Below are 27,403 nucleotides of genomic sequence, written 5' to 3' on the forward strand. Positions count from 1 at the left end.
GTGGTTAGACATTCTACTGGGGACTAGGGAGATGATGTCACATCTCATAGGTGCCCCATAGGTATTGATAAATGTGTGGAGTAACTGATGGAGCAGGGCAGGTGTACCCAGATACAGATGTGGTAGTACTCTTAACTGCTAAAGGCCTGTGAAAGGCCACTCGACACCCACCTAACACCCCCCTCCCAGGATCTCCAACTCCGTTGAGCAAGCCCAAGCGCTCCTGACATTGCCAACCTGACTTCCTAAATTTCAATCAAGCCTCTCTTTAACAGCAATGGCTAGTGAGGGCAGCAACTTCTCTCAGCTGGAATGAATCAACACTTACTGCCTCTAGCCTCAGCTCTTCACTCATCCACATGGCTGTCAAGAGCCCTGATGCACACTTTCACTGCTTCTCACCTCCCCAAGGACAATGCGTGTCATGACCAGGCAGGTCTCCAAAACAAAGCACTGCATTTTCGCCCCACATCCACAGGCCTGTCCATAACGCATCTGCCCGCTACCTGCAGGGCTCGCGCACCGTGCCCACCAGCCGACCCTTATATTCCTCAGCCTTCCACCCGGTCGTCCACTGTTGCCAATGCTTCCTTCCCTTGTCTCTACCCAAGAAAATGCAGCACTTTCTGCCGGGTCCCAAGGGGAGCATCCGACCACTAACAGTACACAGGAGATGCCTGATGCTATAACAAGACTCAACTGTCTTCATGTCCAATTAGTGAACATTTTTCAGTTTCTCTTACCATCTGCCCAACCTCCAGATACTACCATTTTTTCAACCTTTATTCACTCCTTTGTCCCCTAAACTCAAACCACTGTTTCATCAAGTAATTTTCCAGAATTATTTAATAACACTATTTATTTTTATTTTTTTAATAACACTATTTAAATCACATTGTTCTCACCTATGCTACTTGGAATGATTTATATTTCTTCTACATGAAAGGTGTCTCTACAAGGCACATTTTCTAGGCATACCCCAAAGGTTGGATCTCTCAATGAAGTTTTACATAGATACAGCCCAAAGCAACTCGTGTAACATCAGTATTGCTTTAAGGTCGTAATTATAGTTTATTAAATGAAGCAGCACATGAAGGCAGATGTGTGTAATAAATGCCATCTGGAGACCAGAGATCTAGCCCAAACTTGGCTACTAATTAGCTGTGGGATCTTAAGCATTTGATTTAACTTCTCTAGATCTCAACTTTCTGCATCCAAAGAAGAGCCAAACTAGATGAAACACATATAAATTACCTGTTTACAGGTTCATTTTCCTTTCTTTCTCCTTTAGCGTAAGAGCTTCCTGAATCCCTCATTTCTGCAACAGCACCAAGCACACAAAGCTGTTCAGTATAAACCCAATTGAGATGCTTCTGGAGAGAAAGGGAACCATGAGCCTAAACTTCACTTAGAAAAATAAATACAGGGGATCCCTGGGTGGCGCAGCGGTTTAGCGCCTGCCTTTGGCCCAGGGCGCGATCCTGGAGACCCGGGATCGAGTCCCACGTCAGGCTCCCTGCATGGAGCCTGCTTCTCCCTCTGCCTGTGTCTCTGCCTCTCTCTCTCTCACTGTGTGCCTATCATAAATTTAAAAAAAAAAAAAAAGAAAAATAAATACATGAGCTAGAAACACAGAAAATAATAAAAATGGTACGGGGATACCTGAGTGGCTCAGCAGTTGAGCATCTGCCTTTGGTTCAGGGTGCGATCCCATAGTCCTGGGATTGAATCCCACATTGGGCTTCCTACATGGAGCCTGCTTCTCCCTCTGCCTATGTCTCTGCCTCTCTCTCTCTCTCATGAATAAATAAATAAAATCTTAAAAAAAAAGAATAAAAATGGTACAAATCAGGAAACAGATAAATCAATGAAACAAAATCAAGAGCCCAGATGTAGACCAAAGTACACATACAAGTTTAATATCAGTGATGGAGAAAAGAATTAAGTAATTCCAGACAGAACAATGACGTAACGAGGAAAGAGGAGTAAGAGGGTGGGGAGGACAGAAGACACATAGGTATCAGTGTCTGTAACATGTGGGTAAGAGGGCTTTTTTCTGCATGACAGTATACCAGAAACTACAAATAAGGTTAATAAATTTAACTATATATATAATTCTAAAAAACAAATTTAAAAATAAGGTAAGATTTAACTCTATTTATAGAAGAATTAAAAGATCAAAATACAAAGATGCTCAACCTTAGTAATAATTAATGAAATCCTTTTTTATCAGTTCAGCAAAGTTAAAAAAAAAACAATTAATATTCCCATACAATGAGGCATCACCTCATACTCGTTAAGAAAGTTACTAATAAAAAACAAAAAAAACCTAAACAAACAGCAGTTAACAATTATGATGAGGATGTGGAGATACTAGAGCCCATGCACTGCTGGTGGGAGCATAAAATGATAGCAGCCTCTGCAGAAAACAGGCTGGTGGTGCCTCAAAAAATTAAAAAAATAGAATTACGCATCCAGCAATTTCACTTCTATGTCCAAAAGAAATGAAAGCATGTCCTCAAAGAGATATTTGCACACCCATGTTCACAGCAGCAGCATTCACAGGAGCCAAAACACAGAAACAATGCAAGTGCCCATCAACAGATGACTGGAGATAAAAACATGGTCTATCCATCCATACAGGGAGTATTTCCAGTCAGGAAGTATTTCCTTCCAACTGAAGGAAACTGTGACACAGGCTACAATGTGGATGAAACTGAAGGACATCATGCTGAGTGAAAGAAGCCAGTCACAAAACAGTATATAATTCCACTTATATCAAGTACCCAGAGTGGTCAAATTCATGGAGTCAGAAAGTAGAATGGTGGTTGCCAGGTGCTGGGGGGTAGGAGGTGGGAGGGGGTAAATGTAGAAAAAATGTAGACCGGTGTTTTAATGAGTACGGAGTTTCAGTTTTACAAGATGAAAAGAGTTCTAGAGGTGGTACACAATAATGTGAATGTGCTTAATACCATTTTACACTTAAAAATGATTAAGATGGATGGGCAGCCCGGGTGGCTCAGCGGTTTAGCGCCACCTTCGGCTCAGGGCCTGATCCTAGAGACCCGGGATAGAGTCCCACATTGGGCTCCCTGCAGGGAGCCTGCTTCTCCCTCTGCCTGTGTCTCTGTCTCTCTCTCTGTCTCTCATGAATAAATAAGTTAAAAAAAAAATAAAAATAATAAAAAAGATTAAGATGGAAATATAAACCAAACGATTTCATTTGCTTGTTATAATTTCACAATAAAATTTACTTGGAATTAAAGAAATGGTTAAGATGGTAAATTTTACACTGTATTTTACTATAAAAATAATTTAAAAATTTTAAGAATAAAGGACGCCTGGGTGGCTCAGCAGTTTAGCGTCTGCCTTCGGCTCAGGGCGTGATCCCAGAGTCCCGGGATCAAGTCCCAGATCAGTCTCCCTGCTTCTCTCTCTACCTATGCCTCTGCCTCTTTCTCTCAGTGTCTCTCATGAATAAATAAATGGAATCTTTTTTTTTTTAATAAATCGAATCTTTAAAAGAAAGAAAGGAAAAAAAATTTAAGAATAAAAAATCAATATACCCAGTACTGGGGACATTTTTGCCACACTCCTCTAACTCTTCAGAAGACACATAGAAAAATGTATAAATGTAAAATGTATATATACCATTTGACCTAGCAACCCCACTTCAATGATGTTCATGGCAGCACTGTTTAGAAATGTCTACCTATGGGGATCCCTGGGTGGTGCAGCGGTTTAGCGCCTGCTTTTGGCCCAGGGCGTGATCCTGGAGACCCAGGATCGAATCCCATGTCAGGCTCCCGGTGCATGGAGCCTGCTTCTCCCTCTGCCTGTGTCTCTGCCTCTCTCTCTCTCTCTGTGACTATCATAAATAAATAAAAATTAAAAAAAAAAAGAAATGTCTCCCTATGAAACACCCATATTGTATGACCATTAAACAAAAAAATAAGTGTAAGGGACTAACAGATACTCAGAATATTAACGTAACACTGGTTAACTTGGGAGATGTAGAATATTTTATCTTGTGCATATACATTATTTTTTAGCTCAAAAGAAAATAAACTACACACTTTTAGAGTGGCCAAGATCCAAAACACTGACTAACCAAGGACACAGTGCAACAGCAACTTTCATCCATTGCTGGTGGGAATGCAAAGTGGCAGAGCCACTTCAGAAGAGTCTTGCAATTTCTTTCAAAATCAAACGTATTAACATACAATCCAGCAATCTTGCTCCTTAGTATTTACCCTAAAGAGCTGAAAACTTATGTCCACACACTAAAACCCGCATACACATGTTCATATGAATAATATACATGTTCGTATGAATAATACACGTTATTCATAATTGCCAAAACTTGGAAGCAACCAAGATGTCCTTCAGTAGGTGAATGGGTAAACACACTGTGGTCCATCCAGATAATCCAATGCTGTTCAGCACAAAGAAAATGAGTCATCAAGCCATGAAAAGGACATGGAGGAACCTCAAATGTGTGTTATCACTAAGTCAAAAAAGCCAATCTGAAAAGGCTACATACTGTATCATTCCAGCCATATGACAGTTCTGGAAAAGACAAAACTACAGAGACAGGAAAAAGATCAGTAGTTGCCAAAAGTTATGGGATTAGGAGGGATGCATAGGCAGACCACAGAGAATTTTTAGGGCAGGGAAACTATTCAGTATGAAATTACAATAGTGAATACATGTGTCAAAACCTACAGAATGTACAACACAAGAATGAATCTTTTTTTTAAAGATTTTATTTATTTATTCATGAGAGACAGAGAGAGAGGCAGAGACACAGGCTCCATGCAGGGAGTCCAATGTGGGATCGATCCCAGGTCTCCAGGATCACGCCCTGGGCCGAAGGCAGGCGCTAAACCACTGAGCCACCCAGGGATCCCACAAGAATGAATCTTAATGTAAATTATGAACCTTGGGTAACAATGATGTATCAGTGTAGGTTCACTGGTAACAAGTTTAGGGGTTGTCAATAGTAGAGGAGGTTGTACACATGTGTGGGGGTAATAGTGTATGGGAAGAAATCTCTGTACTTTCTACTCAATTTGGCTGTGAACCTAAAACTCATCTAAAAATTAAATCCATTTTTAAAAATGAAATTAAAAAAAAAAAGAATGTATTTGCCCCTTGGCCTAGGAACTCTATTTCTAGGGATTTATCATTCCCTATAGTTTTCTTTTTTTAATTTAAAAACTAAGAAACAGGGATCCCTGGGTGGCGCAGCGGTTTGGTGCCTGCCTTTGGCCCAGGGCGCGATCCTGGAGACTCGGGATCGAATCCCACGTCGGGCTCCCGGGGAATGGAGCCTGCTTCTCCCTCTGCCTGTGTCTCTGCCTCTCTGTCTCTCTCTCTGTGACTATCATAAATAAATTTAAAAAAAAATAAAAACTAAGAAACAGTCTTTTTTATTTTATTAAAGATTATATTCATTTATTCATGAGAAACACAGAGAGAGAGAAGCAGAAATACAGGCAGAGGGAGAAGCAGGCTCCATGCAGAAAGCCCGACGTGGAACTCGATCCCGGGTCTCCAGGATCACGCCCTGGGCCGAAGGCAGAGGCACCAAACCTCCGAGCCACCCAGGGATCCCCGAAACAGTCTCTTTTAACTACAGAGAGCAAACTGATGGTTATCAGTGGAAGGTGGGGGTGGCGGGGGCAGGGGGAGTTGGGGGAAAACAGGTGATGGAGATTAAGGAGTACACCTGTGATACTGAGCACCAAGAGACTTTAGCATCAAGTGACTAAAATAAAAACTTAAAAAATAAGTAAGTTTAAAAAAGAAGAACTAAAAGACTTCAAATATCCAGTTATGGAACAAGTAAATCATGGGAATAAAAGGGACAGCATAAGGAATACAGTCAGTGAGGTACCATAATAGCATTGTATGGTGACAGTTGCAGTGAGCACAGCATAATGTATAGACTTGTCAAATTACTATCTTGTACACCTGAAAGTAATAACATTGTGTGCCAACTACACTTGAGTTAAAAAAAATAAAAGACTAAGTTATGGGACATCCATTACTTGTTATTTAAAAACTAGGTAATTGTAAATGTACTGAGGTAGAACAGAGTCCCATATGTACTGTTAAGAACAAACGGTTTTCAGTTTGTTCCTACTTCATGATAAAAAATTCATATATGTATTAATATGTATAAAAATATTAGGGATGCCAGGGTGGCTCTGTCAGTTAACTGTCTGCCTTCAGGTCAGGTCATGGTTCTAGGGTCCTGGGATGGAGTCCCACAATGGGCTCCCTGATCAGCAGGGAGTCTGCTTCTTCCTCTGCCCCTCCCCCTGCTTGTGCTCTTGCACTCTCTCTCTAATAAACAAAAAAGTCTATTAAAAAATTAGAAAAAAGCACACATACACAGTGACTATGAGAGAATAATTATCTACATTATACATTCTGTATTATGTAAAATTTCTACAACAGCATTTATTTTAATGACCAGAAAATAATTCTGTAAACTTGCAATAACCCTAAGAGGCAGAGCTCTAAATAGCTACTCTCCTGAGAAGAAAGAAACCAACACAAGAAACATCAGGGATCTACAGATGTCTTTACATGAGGGATACCTGCTAGCAATCTGTACATGTTCCAAATTTCCTATTTCTATGTAGAGTCAGAATCAATGTTGAACAACCAAGACTTTCCATCCTTTGAAAATAAAGAATGGCAAGAAGACAAGACTTCTTTTTGCCCATATACTGTGGGAAAGGGAGTTGAGGGGGAAATGACTGGTGTGCAAATGGAAGAAAAAAAAAAAAACTGCGTACGCCTGTCTGCATTCACGGTACAATCACATTTTAAGGCCTAAAGATCATTAGACTACTAGCCAAGAACTACATGATTCCCAAAGCTCCAGAAATAGGAGATGACTAGAGGAACCTAACACATCAGGGCACCACATTATGTTTACATCCTCACCCCTGAGCAGTTAGGCAAGTTCCTGGTAACCAACATTCCATTCTTAGAGTTGTATCTTAAGAAAATACTAAAAACACAATAAAAACAAAAAATGGAAGAGGACAAAGCTCTATGATTCAGTTTTTCTCTATAGCTTTCTTTTACAACAACCAACAAGTCAGAAATAACATAAACTTTTAATAGAAGATTAGTCTCTTGCACTGCTGGTGGGAATGTGAACTGACACAGCCACTCTGGAAAACTCTGTGGAGGTTCCTCAAAGAGTTAAAAATAGAACTGCCCTACGACCCAGCAATTGCACTGCTGAGGATTTACCCCAGAGATACAGATGCAGTGAAATGGCAGGACACCTGCACCCCAATGTTTATAGCAGCAGTGTCCACAATAGCCAAACTGTGGAAGGAGCCTTGGTATCCACCGAAAGATGAATGGATAGAGAAGATGTGGTCTATATATACAACGGAATATTACTCAGCCATCAGTAATAACAAATACCCACGATTTGCTTCAACGTGGATGGAACTGGAGGGTATTATGCTGAATGAAGTCAATCGGAGAAGGACAAACATATATGGTCTCATTCATTTGGGGAATATAAAAAGGAGAAAATGAGTGGGAAGTTATCAGTGAGGGAGACAGAACATGAGAGACTCCTAACTCTGGGAAACGAACAAGGGGTAGTGGAAGGGGAGGTGGGTGGGGGGATGGGATGACTGGGTGACAGGCACTGAGGGGGGGCACTTGACGGCACGAGCACTGGGTATTATGCTATATGTTGGCAAATCGAACTCCAATATAAATATATATATACAAAAAACACAAGAAAAAAATAATAGAAGAAGATTAAATATATGGATCTACCTATATGATGATGCAATAGTACATGGTTATTTAACAATGTGGGAAATGCTTAGGTTAATATTCTGAAAAACAATACACAGACATATACATACCCACATCATCGCACTTATATAAATATGCACACAAGAGGAAAAAAAGAGGACTGGGAAAAATCCCAAAACGTTCAACAAGTTATCTCTGGGTAATAGAATAATCTGTGGATTGTTCCTTCTTTATAATTTCCTGTGTCTTCTGAACTCTCGACAATCTAGAAATGTTACTTGTATATTGATTTTAAAAGTTTAAAGCTTTAAAGGCTTACATTAAAACTACAAATGTATTTTGGGCAATACCATTATTTTAAAATCAACTAACTTTTGGGATGCCTGGGTGGCTCAGCAGTTGAGCGTCTGCCTTAGGCTCAGGGCATGATCCCAGGTTCTGGGGATCGAGTCCCACTTTGGGCTCCCTGCAAGGAGCCTGCTTTCTCCCTCTACCTATGTCTCTCTCTCTCTGTGTGTGTGTGTCTCTCATGAATAAATAAATAAAATCTTAAAAATTAAAAAATAAAAATCAATTAACTTTTCATAGTCTCTTTTCTAGGTCTAGGAAAAATAAGAAAATATCAAAAAATTAAATTCTGACTGTACAGATGTCACAGGTAATACAATCACAAGGATTGTGACAGGTTCTGAACAGTAGGAACAGTAGGATCATGGCAGAGATATGGAACACTGAGCGTTAATGAGCTCTCCCAAAGCAGGAGCCAGGGTGAAACCAGCACACCTGGAAACTGCTACTGGCTTGACCACTGTGTCAGATTCACAAACCACTCTGAACTGTGGAATGCCATCTGTGAAATGGGGACAAAACTTCCTACTGGGTTACTGTAAAGAATGAATGCATTTAGTGCAGTCCTTGGCATAAGGATTCTGAAAATTCTGTTCTGAAACCTAAACATCAAACCATCTGAAAAATACCTGAAACAACTTAATTTGGGCTGAGATGGTAAAAGGGATGGGATGACTGACCATCTGAAAGACTCCTTTGAAAGCAAACTTATTTAGTAGAGTTCAGGGAAGTAAAGCTTTAAAAATTAGAGGGAGACAGATTTTCAGCTTTCTGTTAAAAAGAACATGTTAAAAAAAGGAATAGATTGGTTTTATAAGTTAATGCAAGTACTCAAAGGGGAAATAAACAAACAGAAAATACTTAAAAGGTCTTTCTCAGTAAAGACATCAGAAATGCCAATGCACTTCCTTCTGCTATTCTGTTCTTCATTATAAACTCATTAAGTAGCAGCCTGATAGAGGCAAAATTAAGATACTCTTAAAATCAGATTAGACTGAGATTATTTTATTACTGCTAACTTCACCGTATTAAGAGTAGCTGCATTTCCCACGTTCCATGGAGGGGACTATATAAAAGGAAAAAAAAAAAGAAAAAGAAAAAGAAAAACAAAGAAGAAAAAAGAATCCTTCTTAGTCAAAATTAAACTTGTTTCTTTAACATATAAGCTCGTGCTAACATGGATATTGAATATACAAGGAGAACATTTTTTTTTAAATATTTTTTATTTAATTATTTTTATTTATTTATGACAATCACACAGATAGAGAGAGAGAGGCAGAGACACAGGCAGAGGGAGAAGCAGGCTCCATGCACCGGGAGCCTGACATGGGATTCGATCCCGGGTCTCCAGGATCGCGCCCTGGGCCAAAGGCAGGCGCTAAACCGCTGCGCCACCCAGGGATCCCCAAGGAGAACATTTAACATGTGTACTCTCTCCCATCAATACCTATTTTAATACTAGAAAACACACATTGGGAAATCCTGATCAAAGCCTAGAAATCTGACCCTTCACTCACATTTCTTGATAACATTTACCACTGGTGGCTTTAAGCCCTATCCCATTTCAGAGCATTAATTCTTAACCTGTTTTTATCAAAGACCCCTTTGAAAATCCAACATCTTTTTCTCCAGAAAAATAAACATACACCAAAAAAACACTTTGCATGTGACTTCCAAGTTCACAAATCCCCATAAATTCCATTCATGAGCCCCCACTGAAAAATTCTCCAAAAGGGGATTTAGTTTTTCTTCTTTAAGTTATGAAGAAAATAAAAACTTTGAAAACGTCAAAGACTTTCTGATACATCTGATACAAAATTAAATTTGCTGCTATTATTTGAGCAGAAGGGACAGAAAAGCTGAAAAAGCAAATTCAGACATACCATTAATATTACTAATAGCTATAGGACCTTCTATCCCCCAAAAGTAAGATCCAAAGTAGCTCAGAGTATTTATCCTAATACAATTTTAAACTCATAAAATAGTCAATTCAAAGTTCTCCTTCTAGCTAGGCTGAAGTCTTACAATATAAAGCCTATTTTCCAATAATATACATTTGCCCTTTGTAACCCTTCAAATCAGAAATTTATAAATCTGTAAATTCCCAGCTGAGGGAGCTTTACACTGTATGATACTTTTCTTTGCACTTTAAGATTTTCCTCCTACTTATTCCAGTATTAGCTTATACAGCATTTTGAAGGAAAGATTATGAAACCACTGGTTAAGAATCTTTTTAAGTTCTAGATGCAATCAGAGGGAGACAAACTATAAGAGACTCTTAATCATAGGAAACAAACTGAGGGCTGCTGGAGGGGAGGTGGATGGGGGGGGGACAGGTAACTGGGTGATGGGCATTAAGGAGGGCACATGATGTGATGAGCATTGGGTGTTATATGCAGTTGATGAATCACTGAACTCTACCTCTGAAACCAATAATACATTATACAATAGTTAACTGAATTTAGATAAAATTTTAAAAAATAATAAAGTGGAAAAAAATTTAAGTCCTTATGACAGGCCAGTAAAGAAAATATTAATATTTAATTTTAAAATGTAAAAAAATATAACATGTATAAGGACTTTTAGCTACAAAAGTGACTTTAAAACTCTGTATTAAGTAAGAAAGGGGGAAAATAAAAGTGCTTTAAAACTTACGTTTTGCTTCTGATAGATTCTGATTAGGTGACCAGACCAGCATGCCAAGATTGTCTCGTTCTTGACTGCGTCTTGCTAGTTTGGCTTGGGAGAAATAAATAAGAAAATTTTTATTATAATTTAACAGACATAATAAACAATGATTAACAGCACCACTCTGGTCTTTCAATCTTCAGAACATGGTGACATCACCCACCCTTTACTGAAATCTGCCCCAATGGAACCTGCACACTTACCATCAAGGGTGAGGGTGGCCCTAGAGTCTGCCAAAATCTATCTACTTGTAAGACTTTTACTTACTAACAAACAGGTTTATTATTCTCATATGCTAGGAAAGGAAAAGAAACCCGTCATTTAGTAAAAGAAGACAGTCAGGACTGAAGTGTCCAGTGGTTTAAGCACTATATACTACTAGGACATTCTGCTTTCAGACATGGGACATCCAAAGAAGTTTCAAAGATTCTTTTAAAATATGTATTCTTCATGTGTGCTTTATGTACCTTTATCCCTCTCTGCCAGAATAACTTTTTGGGGGACTTGACAACAGAAACCCAAAGGTTCTTTTAACAATTTTATTAAACAATAACCACTAAAAATACTTAATCTGAATGCAAACTTCTTAAATGCATTCAAATTCTTAAAAATCTATTATACAAAATAGCAGGCAAAAGGTTTACAAGTGGCAGGTGTTGAGCTGACATGTATAACTGGATTAACCACAAGCAACAGTCATATACTACATTGAAATGTTATTTTCAAAAGGTATGAAGGATTTAAGACAGAAGAGGCTCACTAAAAGCCTGTACACTGGTTAGGCCCAAACTCATTCATTGAAAGGTATTCTTGCTTTTGTTTTTTCTTTTTCCCTTTTTAAAGATTTTATTTATTTGAGAGAGAGAGCATGTGAGCACATGAGCAGAGAAGCAGCACTGGGGCACAGGCAGAGGGAAAAGCAGACTCCAGGCTGCACAGGGAGCCCAACACAGGGGACCATCCCAAGACCCCTGAGACCTTTGTTTTTTATTTAAATAAATTCCTCTGAGCATGTGAAAGTTAGATTCCACTCTAGAAAAAAAAATCCCAACAAAATATAAATACACACATGTCCACACACACGTGCACTTGCGCACACCAAGATAAACATACTTTCAGAAAATTCATAAAGCCTGGTTTAAGAATTCTTACTTTTATGAAATGCAAGATCTGTAATCTTTATCAATGTGTTCCCAGATTTTTTAAAGAAAGAATTTCTATACTTTTGGCAAAATCTAGGGGGCAGTTACTTTAAAGAAAAATAATGGGATAGTGGAAGGGAAAGACCCAAAGTGTGGGACACTGTGAATCAGGCAAGGTGGGAATAGGGTGTAAAGGATGGAGAGAATGGAACAGAACAAAAAAGATACTCCCATCTACCCTTCAGCAACACATTATATATAGCTCTTTCATATTTTTGTGTGTATTTTTTTTATTGGAGTTCTATTTGCCAGAATATAGTATAACACACCCAGTGCTCATCCCGTCAAGTGCCCCCCTCAGTGTTTGTCACCCAGTCACCCCATCTACTACCCCTTGTTCTTTTCCCAGAGTTAGGAGTCTCTCATGTTCTATCATCCTCTCTGATTTTCCCCACTCATTTTCTCTCCTTTCCCCTATAATCCCTTTCACTATTTTTTATATTCCCCGTATGAGTGAAACCATATAATGTTTGTCCTTCTTCGATTGACTTACTTCATTCAGCATAATACCCTCCAGTTCTATCCACGTTGAAGCAAATGGTGGGGTTTCCTGGTTTCTAATAGCTGAGTAATATTCCATTGTTATATGGCTCTTTCAGAACAATGTTACTGCCACATATAATCTAAAAGTAAAATTAACTAACAAAGAGGTGTGTGGGGGGGGACCCCATATGGAATACAACCTTGTGGCACTTCAAGTTAAAAATCAAAAGTCAGGGGGATCCCTGGGTGGCGCAGTGGTTTGGCGCCTGCCTTTGGCCCAGGGCGCGATCCTGGAGACCCGGGATCGAATCCCACATCGGGCTCCCGGTGCATGGAGCCTGTTTCTCCCTCTGCCTATGTCTCTGCCTCTCTCTCTCTCTCTGTGACTATCATAAATAAATAAATAAAAATTAAAAAAAAAATCAAAAGTCAAGGGATGCCTGGATGGCTCAGCAGTTAAGCGTCTGCCTTCGGCCCAGGGAGTGATCCCAGGATCTGGGATCAAATCCCACACCAGTCTCCCTTCAAGGAGCCTGCTTCTCCCTCTGCCTGTGTCTCTGCCTCTCTCTGTGTGTGAATGAATAATGTGAATAAATAAATAAATAAATAAATAAATAAATAAATAAATAATTTTTTAAAAATCAAAAGTCAAAGCAAATAAAGGGAAGCCACATTGAAAAGGGAGATTTAAAAATGTCTTATTCACAGATCACATGATCATCTGTGTAGAAAGTCTACAAAAAGTGGGGCGCCTGGGTGACTCAGAAGTTGAACACCTGCCCCTGGCTCAGGGCGGGATCCCGCGGTCTCGGGATCAAGTCCCACGTTGGGCTCCTTGCCTGGAGCCTGCTTCTCCCTCTGCCTATGTCTCTGCCTCTCTGTGTCTTTCATGAATAAATAAATAAAATCTTAAAAAAGAAAGAAAGAAAGAAAATCAACAAAAAGTTACTAGAACAAATGAGTTTAGCAAAGTTGCAGGAAACAAGATCAATAGTAAAAAAAAAAAAAAAAAAATCAAAACAGTTAATCCAAAAAATGAAAATTAAAGAATACCTCTTTCAGAAGTTAATAGTTAATAAAAATCAAAACTAAAGAATATCCCTTTCATATTCCTATTCCCTTAATGATCTGGTACAACATATACACTAAAAACTATAAGACATCCTGAGAAAAACTAAAAAAGATCTAAATAAATGGAAAGACATACCATGTAAATGGATCAAAAGACACAATATTATTAAGATAACATTCTCTTCAAATTGCTCTACAGATTTTTTTTTTTTTAAGATTTTATTTATTTCTTCATGAGAGACACAGAAAGAGAGAGGCAGAGACACAGGCAGAGGGAGAAGCAGGCTCCATGCAGAGAGCCCGACGCGGGACTCGATCCTGGGACTCCAGGATTACACCCTGAGCGAAGGCAGGCACTTAACCACTGAGCCACCAGGTGCCCCTGCTCTACAGATTTAATGCAATCCTAATCAAAATCCCAGCCTGTTTTTTTGTAGGAACTGAAAAACATTCTAAAAATCACACAGTAGCACAAAGTACCTAAAGAGCCAAAACAACTTTGAAAAGGAACAAAACTGGAAGATCTACCTAAATCAAAACTAAATACAAAGATTCAGTAATTAAGACAGTTTTGTACTGGCACACAGGGAAATAAGTTAATATAATGGGGTCCAAAACCGGAACCACACATACAAGATCAACTGATTTTCCACAAAGGCACAAAGGCACAAAAGGCACAATTCAGTGGAGAAAAAGAATCTTTTCAATGAAAGATGCTGGAACAAATGGATATTCAAATTAAAAATAATTACCATGAATCCATACCTTACATACAAAATATACAAAAAATAAATCAAAACTGATGATGGAACTGAATGAAAAGCAGAAGTTATAAAACTGCTAGAGGAAAACATGAAAATACCTTTTTGGGGGCGCCTGTGTGGCTCAGTTAGTTAAGCATCTGAACTCTTGATTTCCACTCAGTCATGATCTCGGAGTTATGACATCAAGCCCTGTGTGGGTCTCGGTGTTTAAGTGGGGCCTGCTTGAGATTCTCTCTCCCACTGCTCCCTGCCCCCCATAAGAATAAGTAAATCTGGGACGCCTGAGTGGCTCAGCAGTTGAGCATCTGCCTTTGGCTCAGGGTGCGACCCCAAGATCCAGGATCGAGTGCCACACTCCCTACAAAGAGTCTGTTTCTGGGATCCCTGGGTGGCGCAGCGGTTTGGCGCCTGCCTTTGGCCCGGGGCGCGATCCTGGAGACCCGGGATCGAATCCCACATCGGGCTCCCAGTGCATGGAGCCTGCTTCTCCCTCTGCCTGTGTCTCTGCCTCTCTGTCTCTCTCTGTGTGACTATCATGAATAAATAAATAAAATCTTTAAAAAAAAAAAAAAAAGAGTCTGTTTCTCCCTCTGCCTAGGTCTCTGCCTCTCTCTTTCTGTGTCTCTCATGAATAAATAAATCTTTTTTAAAAAGTAAGTAAATCTTAAAAAAAAAAAAAGGCCTTTTTGAACTTAGGTTGAAAAAGATCTTAGATAAAATACCAAAAGCACAATCTATAAAAGAAAAAAATCCAGAAATTGGACTTCATCCAAAGTAAGAACTTCCACTCTTCAAATGATCCTTTTAAGGAAATGAAAAGCCAAGCCCAAAACTAAGAAAATAATTACAAATCACACATCTGATAAAGCCTTGTATCCAGAATCTATAAAAAATCCTCAAAACTCAACATTAAGAAATAATCATATTGTTTAAAAAAAAGGGGGCAAAAAATTTGAATAAACATGCCTCCAAAGAAGGTATAAGGACAGCAAATAAGCACACAGAATTGAAAGCTATTCAAAATAATTAGTCACTAGAGAAAGGCAAATTAAAAACATTCAAGATACCAAAACAAATCTATTAAGAGTATCAAATTAAGAAGACAGGCAATACCATGGTTTGGCAATAATGTGGTGGGCCTAGAATTCTAGTGCACTACTGGCTAGAATGTAAAATAGTACCATCACTTGGTGGTGTTATGGGATAAGTCTGGCAATTTCCTAAAATTGTGTTATACTACTCAATGGAATAAATTTTTCTAAGCAACTTTTCCTTAAAAAAAAAAAAAAGGAATTATTTAAACAGAAATGAGTCTCAAAGTAATTATGCTGAATAAAAGAATTACAAATAAAAGGAGGGTGTAGAAAGAATTCTGTAATGCTGGACAGGATTTGATGGTAACAGTACAAACTCATAGTTTTCAATGTCCACTAGGAGGGCCGTGATGCAACCCAGCAAAAATGAGCACATCTAGCTCCCAGATCTTGATTCTAAACATGTTCTCTTATAAAAGAAATTAGGACTCCTTTGGAGGAATGGTTGATTCCAGGACCAGACAGGAAATGGACAACAGGACTCTGGAATATCTTGTTATGCCAGAAGGTAATAAAGTGTTCAAAGAATGATGAGATCTGTCTCCATCTGGCCAAATCTAGAACAACATAAACAAAAACATAAATGACAGCAATAAAGTAACAGTCTGCGAGTCCATATTGATATAAAACAAAACGACAAATAGATTAAAAGGGGAAGTGAAATGAGGCCAGAACAGTCAGGTCAAAGTTGGAAGCTGCATACCCCTCTTGGTTAAGTCTTAACTGTTTAAAGGAACAGTACTCAAGACCCTGTGGTATGGGCAAAAAAAAAAAAAAAACAGATCCACAAACCAATGGAACAGGAGACAGTCCAGAAACAGACATATAAACATAGTCAACTGATTTGTAACAGAGGTGCAAAAGCAATTCAATAGAGAAAGGATTTAATTCAATACCCTTTCAACAAAGTGGATTTTCATGACTGGATTTCCATATGCAAAAAACAAAACAAAACAAAAAAAAGAGTGGGGATCCCTGGGTGGCGCAGCGGTTTGGCGCCTGCCTTTGGCCCAGGGTGCGATCCTGGAGACCCGGGATGGAATCCCACGTCAGGCTCCCGGTGCATGGAGCCTGCTTCTCCCTCTGCCTATGTCTCTGCCTCTCTCTCTCTGTGTGTGTGTATGTGAGACTATCATAAATAAATTAAAAAAAAAAAAAAGGAAAAAAGAGTGAACCTCAACCTATATACCTCACACCTGCAAGGAGCCTGGATCTGTAGGACCTAACCTACAGTAAAAATTTAAGGAAAAAAATGAGAAAATCTTCATGAACTTGGTTTAGGAAAAGAGTTCTCAGATATGACACCTGAAGTGCAACCTATAAAAGTTTAAAAAGGGGGCAGCTGGGTGGCTCAGCAGATTAAGTGTTGCCTTCGGCTCAGTTAATGATCCTGGGGTCCTGCGATCAAGGCCCACGTTACAGAGAGTCTGTTTGTCCCTCTCCTCTGCCCCCATGCTGCCTGTGCTCTTTCTAAAAAAAATAAATTAAATAAATAAATAAATAAATAAATAAATAAATAAATAAATAAATAAATAAATAAAATCTTAAATGTTAAACTGAGTTTAATCAAAACCTTGAAACTTTTGTTTTACAAAAGAAACTGTTAAAGAGACCCTGTAGATTCTGAGAAAACAAAGGACTTGTATCCAGAATGTAAAGAACTTCAAAAAGTACAAAAAGAAAATACCCCAATTTTAAAAAATGGTCAAAAGATCTGAACAACTACTTCACCAGAGGAAAATATATAGATGGCATGTAAGCACATGAAAAGATGCTGAAGATCATTAACCATCAGGGAAATGCAAATTACACCCATAATGAGAAATCAATACATACTATTAGAACATCTAAAATAAAAGAAATAGGAGTGCTTGGGTGACTCATTGGTCTGACTCTCAATTTCAGCTCAGGTCATGATCTCAGGGTCATGAGATCCAGCCCTTTATCAGGCTCCTTGCTGAGCATGAAGCCTGCTCAGGATTCTCTCTCCCTCTGCCTCTCTCCTACTCTCTGCTCAAGCACCCTCCCTCTACCTCTCAAAGAAAGAGAACAGAAACAGAAAGAAAAGAAAAAGAAAAGAAAAGGGGGACTCCTGGGTGGCTCAGCAGTTGAGCATCTGCCTTCAGCCCAAGGCATGATCCTGGAGTCTTGGGATTGAGTCCTGCATCGGGCTCCCTGCATGGAGCCTGCTTCACCCACTGCCTCTCTCTCTGTCTCTCATGAATAAATAAAATCTTAAAAAAAAAAAGAAAAAAGAAAAGAAAAGAGAGGGAAATGGACAATACCAAGCACTGGCAAGAATGAGGACTATCTAAAATTTTCATATAGTGCTAATATAAAAGCAAAATAAGGGATCCCTGGGTGGCGCAGCGGTTTGGCGCCTGCCTTTGGCCCAGGGCGCGATCCTGGAGACCCAGGATCGAATCCCACATCAGGCTCCCGGTGCATAGAGCCTGCTTCTCCCTCTGCCTATGTCTCTGCGCCTCTCTCTCTCTCTCTCTCTCTCTCTCTCTGACTATCATAAATAAATAAATAAATAAATAAATAAATAAATAAATAAATAAATAAATAAATAAATAAATAAATAAATGCAAAATAAAATGATCACTCAGGTAAAGTTTTAGTTTTTATAAAGATACAATATTTCGTTTTATTTTTTTTAAAGATTTTATTTATTTATTCATGAGAGACACACACAGAGGGGGGGAGGGCAGAGACATAGGTAGAGGAAGAAGCAGGCCCCATGCAGGGAGCCCAACGTGGGACTCGATCCCAGGTGTCCAGGATCACACCCCAGGCTGCAGGCAGCGCCAAACTGCTGTGCCACCGGGGCTGCCCAAGATACAGTATTTTAAAAATGACTCAATAATCATACTTAGATATATACCCTACAGAATCGGCATGTTCACATTAAAACTTGCACACAATATTTATAACAGCTTTATTTACAATTGCTGAAAACTGAGGGGAAAAAACGCAAATGTCCTTCAAGAAGTAAATGGATAAACTGTGGAGCATCCATACATTAGAGTATTACACAGCAATAAAAATAAGTAAACTATGGCTACATGGCCATATCTCCAATGCATCATCATACTCAGTGAAAGAAGCAAGTTTCCAGGGGTGCTTACGTGGCTCAGTTAAGCATCTGCCTTTGGCTCAGGTCACGATCCCAAGGTCCTGGGATGGAGCCCTGCATCAGATCTTTGCTCAGTGGGCAATCTGCTTCTCCCTCTCCCTCTGCTCCTTCCCCTGCTCATTTCTCTTAAAATAACTAAATATATATTCTTAAAATCATAAGGGAAATATATTCACAGTACTGTAAATAAATCCTCGTATAAGTGGACAGCTGTACAGCTTAAATCTGTGCTGTTAAGGAGTCAACTGCATAGTTATATGGAGCATATCCATATGATAGAATATTGGGCTGCCATAAAAAATAATTTGTTTTTTTTTAAGATTTTATTTATTTATTCATGAAAGAGAATGCCAGAGACATAGGCAGAGGGAGAAACAGGCTCCCTGTGGGGAGTCCCCAATGGGGGACTCAATCCCAGGACCCCAGGATTACATCCTGAGCCAAAGGCAGACACTCAACTGCTGAGCCACCCAAGGGCTCTAAGAATTTGGTATTAATCCATGCTCGGTTTTGGATGAAATCTGAAAACATTATGCTAAGTGAAAGCAGCCAGTCACAAAAAACACATACTGTGTAATTCTACTCATGCGAAATGTCCAGAAAAGGCAACTCTATAGATCGTTGCTTGCTAGAAGGTATGAGATATTTGGGAGAGATGGGGAATAACTGCTAATAGATATAGGGTTTCTTTGTGGGATGAGGAGAAAGTTCTAAAATTGACTGTAGTGATGCTGCACAACTCTGGGAATATACTGAAAACCACTGAATTGTACATTTTAAACAAGTGAATTATACGTTTTGTGAAATAAAGCTGTTATAAAAAGCAAATGAGAATCCGTGTTTTAACTGCTTTTAGCATAGGTACTTTGTGAATAAATGAACTAAAAAGCAGTTGGTTAAGGGTCCAACTCTTTAAAAAAAAATTTTTTTTTTCAGCTCAGGTCGTGATCTCAGAGTCATGGAATCCAGGCCCTCTTCAACTCGGAGTCTGCTTAGGATTCTCTCTCTTTCTCTCCCTCTGACCCTCCCTCTGCTTGCACACACACACTCTCCCTCTAATAAGTAATCTTAAAAAAATAATCAAAAGCAAAACTACAAACTGCAGATAAGGAATAATACTAGGAAAGAAATGGGGCACTAGAGGGGCACCTGGGTAGCTCAGTTAGTTAAGCACCTGTCTTTGGCTCAGGTTATGATCTCCATCCTGGGATGGAGCCCTGCATCAGGCTCTTTGCTCAGTGGGAAGTCGTCTTCTCCCTCTTCCTCTGCTTCTTCTCTCCCTGCTTATACTCTCTCAAGTAACTAAAATCTTAAAAAAAAAAAAAAAAAAAACCTTAAAAAAGAAAAAAAGAAGTGGGGCACTAGATTGGGAGGAAAAAATGTGTATATACTTCCTTTTTGTTTGGATTTTTCATCATAAAAATGCATTCCAATAGTATGTCTGCAATTACATATTCTTTTAAAGAAAAACATTAAGAAAATTCATTTAAAATCTGTGAACAATCATTTCATAATGTTAATTTTAATTCTTGTGTTTCTCTTTTCCTAAAAATGGGAAGAGTACACATTTCTTACAAAAAGTAAATACATCTTCAGAATTAGAGAACTCTGAACTTTAATAGGGACATCCACTCTAATGGAAATAAAGAATACACTATCACACTCAGTTTCAGTAAAACAAACAAACAATAAAATTTACTTGTTTTTGTTTGACTGGTGTGAGGGATTTTTTTAGTTCCAATGAATTTGATCTAACTTTTACTATTTTATAGTAGATATGAGACATATTACCACAGATCTAAAGCCTCAAAACAGGTAAGCAACAAAAAATCATGTTTAAAAACCTATCACTATAAACCAAAACTATCCACTTTTTACTCTCCTTGACCTAGCAGGAAGGTTGGGGGAGCAACTTTCCTGGAGGCTTAAGCACTCAGATTGCTACGATAAGACCAACCAAGACAATCTCAAATTCAAATTCAAAGATGACAAATACTTGAAAAAAAACATACTATTACTGTGAGAGTTTGCAGATACTGTAATTTAAAAAATATGGAATCATATATGAAATGTTTAAAGAGAATTTGGCATGGATGAGCAACAAAACATCACCAAAAATTACCAGAAAGATTTGAAAAAGAACCGGCTGGTACTTTAAAAAAAAAAGAAAAATCATCCAAACAAAAAAATAAAGTGCCAGGGTAGATGCAGTTGAAAAGCTGCAAAATATAAAATATTATTCATAATACAACACAGAGATAAGAACATAAATATAAGAGATAGGTTAAGGGCTGTGGAGGATGGAAAAAAGATTAACCTATGTCTAATCAAGGTCCTAGAAAAAGAATACAGATTTGAGGAGGCAGTATTTGAATCAATAAAACCGATAATTTTTAGATATGATGAAAGACAGGAATTCACAGACATAGGAAGTATGTCCACTGAGTAGGATTAAAAAAAAAAAAAACACCTAGCTCTCATTATGGTAAATTTGAGATATTTCACAGACAAAAAGAGTAATCTTAAAAATTGTCTGAGACAATTGCTTATGAAGTTGGGCTTAAAAAGCACCTTACTACCTAACAGTTCAATTTCTTTGTATGTACTCAAGAGAAATATTTATCCACAAAATATTTATCCACAAAAAGAATAGCAGCCTCATTCATAATAGACAAAACTATAAACAATCCAAGTGTCCATCAACAGATTAAGAACAAAGGTACAATCATACAAAGGAATGCTACATAGACACAGAAGAACAAATTGCTAATACAAGCAACCACATTGATTAATCTCAAAATCAAAAGAAAACAAAGAACAGAAAACCCCAGTAAAGAATATATGCTGCATTAATATGAAATCCATGAACTAAGTGAAACCCATTATGTGGTGACAGAAATGAGACATTGGATGGTGGAGGAGGGGTGGTAACTATGTGGAGTGATGGAAATGTTCTTCACCTGGTCTAAGGTGTTAGATAAACATAGTTATATATGATTGTTAAATCTCACTTAAGACATGCATTTTATTCTGTGTCAATTATACCTTAAAAAAAAAAAAGACCTTTCATAAAAGGTTGGTATAAATGTTAAAAGCCTGAGAGAAAAAGATGACCAAAAATAAAATGACAGTAAATTCCCAAGCACCAGAAGCCAGATATAACAGAACATCTTTAAAGTGGTAAGGGGAAATCTTAAGAATGTATCCTGCAAAACTCTCAGAAATATGGGCAAACTACAAATGTTCTCACATAAACAACAACTTTGGGAGATTTTTACCTACACTAAAGAATTTGCTCAGGAAATAAAATCCTGAAAGGAAGACTGATACTTAAAACAGAAATGGTAAGTAAACAAGATTTTGTAAACACTGCCTATAAAAAATAAAATCATGTCCAATTTAAGGGCTTTTGATAAAAGAACACTAAAATTTTGGAGATAAACAACATGTAACTGAGGGGTACTGAGTCACAGCTGAACCATCCTAAAGATGAAAGATTAACTTTAGAAGTTAAATTAAGAGTACAGTAAAACTTCAAGAATAGCCATTAAAGTTAGTATATATAAACTTCTAACCCAGTAGAAGATAGAAAAAGGAAAAACTCCTCAACAAAATAAACTGAAGTGTGACAAAAGAAAGTAAAATGACATGACAATTGTAATTTTATATGCCCCTGATTAAAAGCAGCATCAAAATAAACATGGCAAGGGGATCCCTCACTGGCTCAGCAGTTTAGCGCCTGCCTTTGGCCCAGGGCGTAATCCTGAGGTCCCGGGATTGAGTCCTGCATCGGGCTCCCTGCATATGAAGCCTGCTTCTCCCCCTGCCTCTCTTTCTGTGTCTCTCATGAATCAATAAATAAAAACTTTAAAAAAAATAAATATGGCAAAAATTGATGGAAAACGGAAAGTTGGCAAGTCACAATACTGGAAGATTAATATATCTGTTGACCATCCAAACAAAAAATAAATGATACACAAGACCTAAGCACAGTGAAGAATTTTTATTTATTGGACATACTTTGAAGGATGCATCTAGTGATTAAAGTATAAACATTCTTCTCAAGCAAATTTACAAAGTATCTACAAAATGACTATCTATGTACAAAGCCATATCTAAACACATTTCAAAGAACAGGTAGCATAAACATTATACTGTGTATAAACCACAATGCAATAGAGCCAATAATGAAAAAGATAAACCAAAACTCTTCATACATTCAGATATGATAAAATACTCTTACATAATCTTCGATCAAGGAAGAAACTTTGACCAAAAAAAATTAAAATCACTTAAAACTGAACAACAGAAGGATGCCTGGGTGGCTCAGCAGTTAAGTGTCTGCCTTTAGCCCATGGCGTGATCCGGATCCTGGGATCGAGTCCCCCACTGGGCTCCCTGCATGGGCCTGCTTCTCCCTCTGCCTGTGTCTCAGCCTCTCTGTGTGTCTCTCATGAATAAATAAAATCTTAAAAAAAAAAAAAATCCACAAAAACACAAAAGCTGAACAACAGAATACTACAAACTTACAGGAACCAATGGAAGAGGTAACTTGCCAAAAATTTATAGCTTTAAGCTCCTAATAAATTATAGAAGTTAAAAATTACTTTGCTAAGCATCCAACTTAAGAACATGAAAAGAACAATAAGATAAATCCAAGGAAAGGAAGACAGCAAAGAGCAGAAATTAATGAAACAGAAAACAAAGATACAAAGAGGGGATTATCAAAACCCAAGTTGGTCTCTTAGAAAAAGCTAATAAAATAGGCTAATCTCTGCAGAATTTGAGAAGGTACAAATAATTTTAATCAAAAGTGGATATAATTCCAAGTCCATTGGAGATTAAGGAAAAAAACATTATCAACGACACTCTGCCCAAACTTGAGAATTAAGGCAAAAGGATTATTTTTGTCCAACAGTATAAATGCGTTATCGCCTTTTCTCTTGTAGTGGTTGTAGGACTAGGAGCAACTGTTAAAAAGGCACTGCTCTAGGGGCACCCGACTGGCTAAGTCCAGGGAGCATGTTGACTCTTGATCTCAGAGTTGTGGGTTTGAGCCCCATATTGGGTATAGATTAATAAATAAACTTATAAAACACACACACACACACACACACACACACACACACACACACCCAGAATGGGATTACTCATCCGTAGGAATCAAGCAAATAATAAAGAAATAAAGCTTTAAAAACTTGTAAATTCTTGAGGTGCCCAGGTGGCTGGCTCATTAAAGCATCCAACTCTTGATTTCTGTTCAGGTCATGCTCTCAGGGTCATGGAATCAAGCCCCATGCCAAGGTCTACGCTCAGTGGGGGGAGTCTGCTTGTCCCTCTCCCTCTGCTACACTCCCACCCTGCTCCTTTTTTTTTTTTTTAAGATTTTATATATTTGACAGAGAAAGAGGGAACAAACAAGGGGAAATGGCAGGCAGAGCAAGAGAGGAAGCAGCAGGCTCCCCACTGAGCAGAGAGTGCCATGTGGGGCTTTATCCCAGGATCCCAAAATCATGACCAGAGCTGAAGGCAGACACTCAACAGACTGAACCACCCTGATGCCCTTCTCTATCTCTTAAAATAAATAAAATCTTTTTTTAAAAAAATTGGTAAATTCTTGGGAAGCCCGGGTGGCTCAGCAGTTTAGCGCCACCTTCAGCCCAGGGTGTGATACTGGAGACCCAGATTGAGTCCCACATCAGGCTCCCTGCATGGAGCCTGGAGCCTGCTCCTCCTCCTTCTGCCTGTGTCTCTGCCTCTCTCTCTCTCTCTGTCTCTCTCATGAATGACTGACTGACTGACTGACTGACTGACTGACTGACTGAATGAATGAATGAATAAATAAATAAATAAATAAATAAATAAATATAATAAATAAATAAATAAATTATCTTTTAAAAATTTTTTTAAAATTGGTAAATTCTTATTCTTTTTTTAAGATCTTTTTATTTATTCATGAGAGACACACAAGAGAGACACAGACATAAGCAGGAGAAGCAGGCTCTCTATGGGGAGCCTGATGCAGGACTCAATCCTAGGACCCCATGATCACGACCTGAGCCGAATGAAGGCAGATGCTCAACCACTGAGCCACCCAGGCATCCTGCTAAATTCTTAAATGTCCCAACTGGTCATCTATACTTTCAGTATATCCTAAGAAACTATGTACCCATGAATTTAACCTGTGGGTTAAATATAGGTTAGGAATCAAAAATCATTTTGTCACTTCAAAGTTTTGGCTTCAGGGACACCTGGGTGGCTCAGTGCCTGAGTGTCTGCCTTTGGCCCAGGACATGATCCTGGAGTCTCAGGATCGAGTCCCGCATCGGGCTGCCTGCATGGAGCCTGCTTCCCTCTCTGCCTATGTCTCTGCTTCTCTTTCTCTGTGTCTCTCATGAATAAATAAATAAATAAATAAATAAATAAATAAATAATAGATAGATAGATAGATAGATAGATAGATAGATAAATAAATAAATAAATAAATAAATAAATAAATAAATAAATAAATAAAATCTTTAAAAAAACAAACAAAAAACCAAAGTTTTGGCTTCTGATTTCAGGCATTCAGAAGGAAATGTATATCAATCTGAATGAAGAACATTACTAGTTTATTACTACTATTGCTGTTTTAACTAACATATATACTTACTATGTATCAGGTGCTATACATTTTTATATGTTGTTGGCTCATTTGATCTTCCTAACAACCCTATGAAGCAGGTACTATCATTATCATAATTTTACGGATTAGAAAATTAAGGCATAGATAGATGAAGTAGCCTGCCCAAGATCTCACCCGTTAGCAATAGATTCCAGAGCCCATTATGTTAACTATTACATACAAGGCCCACATTTCAGAGACACTGTAAATTATCAGAAGTATAAACAGATCAAAATCAAAAGCTAGAGTATGGGGTATACATTTTTCCCCCTCACAGTATTATCCCATTAATTACCCTAATATTTAAGAATTCTCAAGCGACAACAGTTTGTCCTCTATAAATCAAATAAGTCCAAACCCATTTTGGTATCTAAATGCTTGTATCTTTCTACAATCAAATGATATGCTTGTCTGTCTGGTTCTCATTTTTAAACACTAAAAGTTTAAGTTGGAATAAATAAGTCTTTAAGTTTTTATCATGAGCTCTCTGGAATTAAAGTCTAAAGTAAACACAGAAATATTATAAAGCCCTCAAAAATTCAAAATTCATCCAAGTGCTCCTGAATTTGACGAGAAATCTGACAAATCCTACCTCTGCCAGGTGATGAAAGTCATCAACAGCTGGTAAGTTAAACTAACAGTATGAACCCTTGGTTACAGTTACCAACCTCCAGGTCATCCTAACCCTTCCCTCCCCCACTTCCTGCCAGGCTCCTAACCCCAAACCACTGAACTCAATTATGCCTCAACTTTTCTTTTTTCTTTTCTTTTTTTTTTTTTTTTTTTTTTTTTTTTTTTTATGATAGTCACACAGAGAGAGAGAGAGAGGCAGAGACACAGGCAGAGGGAGAAGCAGGCTCCATGCACTGGGAGCCCAACGTGGGATTTGATCCCGGGTCTCCAGGATCGCACCCTGGGCCAAAGGCAGGCGCCAAATCGCTGTGCCACCCAGGGATCCCTCCTCAACTTTTCTTAAATCACTCTCCATCCCCACTGCTACTGCCTTAAGTTGAGTTCTTCACCTTTTCTCACCCTGTCTGGAACTCTCCTGGCTAACCAAGACCTCACACATGGACCTATCCTTAAAGCCAGTCTCTCCGCTCTGGCTAGAACAATCTTTCTCAATAACAATTCCAATCAAATCATTTCTGATATTTAAAATCCTTCGTTCCTTAAGTGTGGAATGCACATAGTGTCTTCCTCAAAAGACGTTATGGAAGTGGGGGAGAGTAATTAACGTCACAGTGGAAATACCTGACAAATACAATCTCAGCCAGGGGATGAAAATCAACATCGACAGAAATTGAAGCATGTTACTAGTATGTGTCCTTGATATGTGATGAGAATGGCACTTTACCTCTGGGGTCTTCCTCCCAATACCTTTGGTCTAACCATTAGAACATCAGACAAATCCCCACTGAAGAACATTTTTTTTTAAATTCCTGACTAGGGTACCTGGGTGGGTCAGCCAGTGAAGATCTGCCTTTGGCTCAGGTCATGATCCCAGGGTCCTGGGATTGAGGCCCACGTTGGTCACGGGTCGTATTGAGGCCCACGTTGGTCAGGAGTCATTTGGACTCCCTGCTCAGAGGGAGTCTGCTTCTCCCTCTCCCTCTGCCCCTCCCCCTGCCCACACACACACTCTCTAATAAATAAATACAATGTTTAAAAAAGCAAAATGAAATTTCTGACTAGTATTCCTCAAGACTGCCAACATCACCAAACACAAGGAAAATCTTAATACACTGTCACAGTCAAGAGAGCCTAAGGAGACATGGCAACTAAACGGAATGTGGCATCCTGGATCCTAGACCAGGAAAAGGGCAGTAGGTAAAAACTAAGGCAATCTGAATAAATTATGATTATGGATAATAATAATGAATCAATATTGGTTCATTAATTTTAACAAATGTACCATACTAATGTAAGATAATAATAAAAGGGGAAACAGGGAGCAAGGCCATACTCAGGAATTCTCTGTACCATCTTTGTAACTTCTGTAAATCTAAAACTATTCTAAATAAGTTTACTTTGAAAACAAATCCTCCCACAGCTTCCCCACTGTCTTTAGGATAAAACCATAGCATCGTAAGGCCCTACACAATCTGGCCAGCCTTTCTAACCTTATGTCCCGTTCTCATGACTCA

At 38.5% G+C, this 27,403-nt stretch overlaps 1 protein-coding gene across 2 annotated transcripts in view; it reads right to left on the minus strand.

Moving 5' to 3' along the window:
• Positions 1-27,403, minus strand: part of RCOR1 (REST corepressor 1) — a 128,690-nt gene that overhangs the window by 37,416 nt on the left and 63,871 nt on the right. For both annotated transcript variants that reach the window (XM_055303964.1, XM_055303965.1), the window contains exon 3: positions 10,807-10,890. In XM_055303964.1, the coding sequence (XP_055159939.1) occupies positions 10,807-10,890 (84 nt within the window). The remainder of the gene's footprint in view (positions 1-10,806; positions 10,891-27,403) is intronic.

Source organism: Nyctereutes procyonoides, unplaced genomic scaffold (assembly GCF_905146905.1).
Source record: "Nyctereutes procyonoides isolate TBG_1078 unplaced genomic scaffold, NYPRO_anot_genome, whole genome shotgun sequence".
Lineage (NCBI taxonomy): Eukaryota > Metazoa > Chordata > Mammalia > Carnivora > Canidae > Nyctereutes > Nyctereutes procyonoides.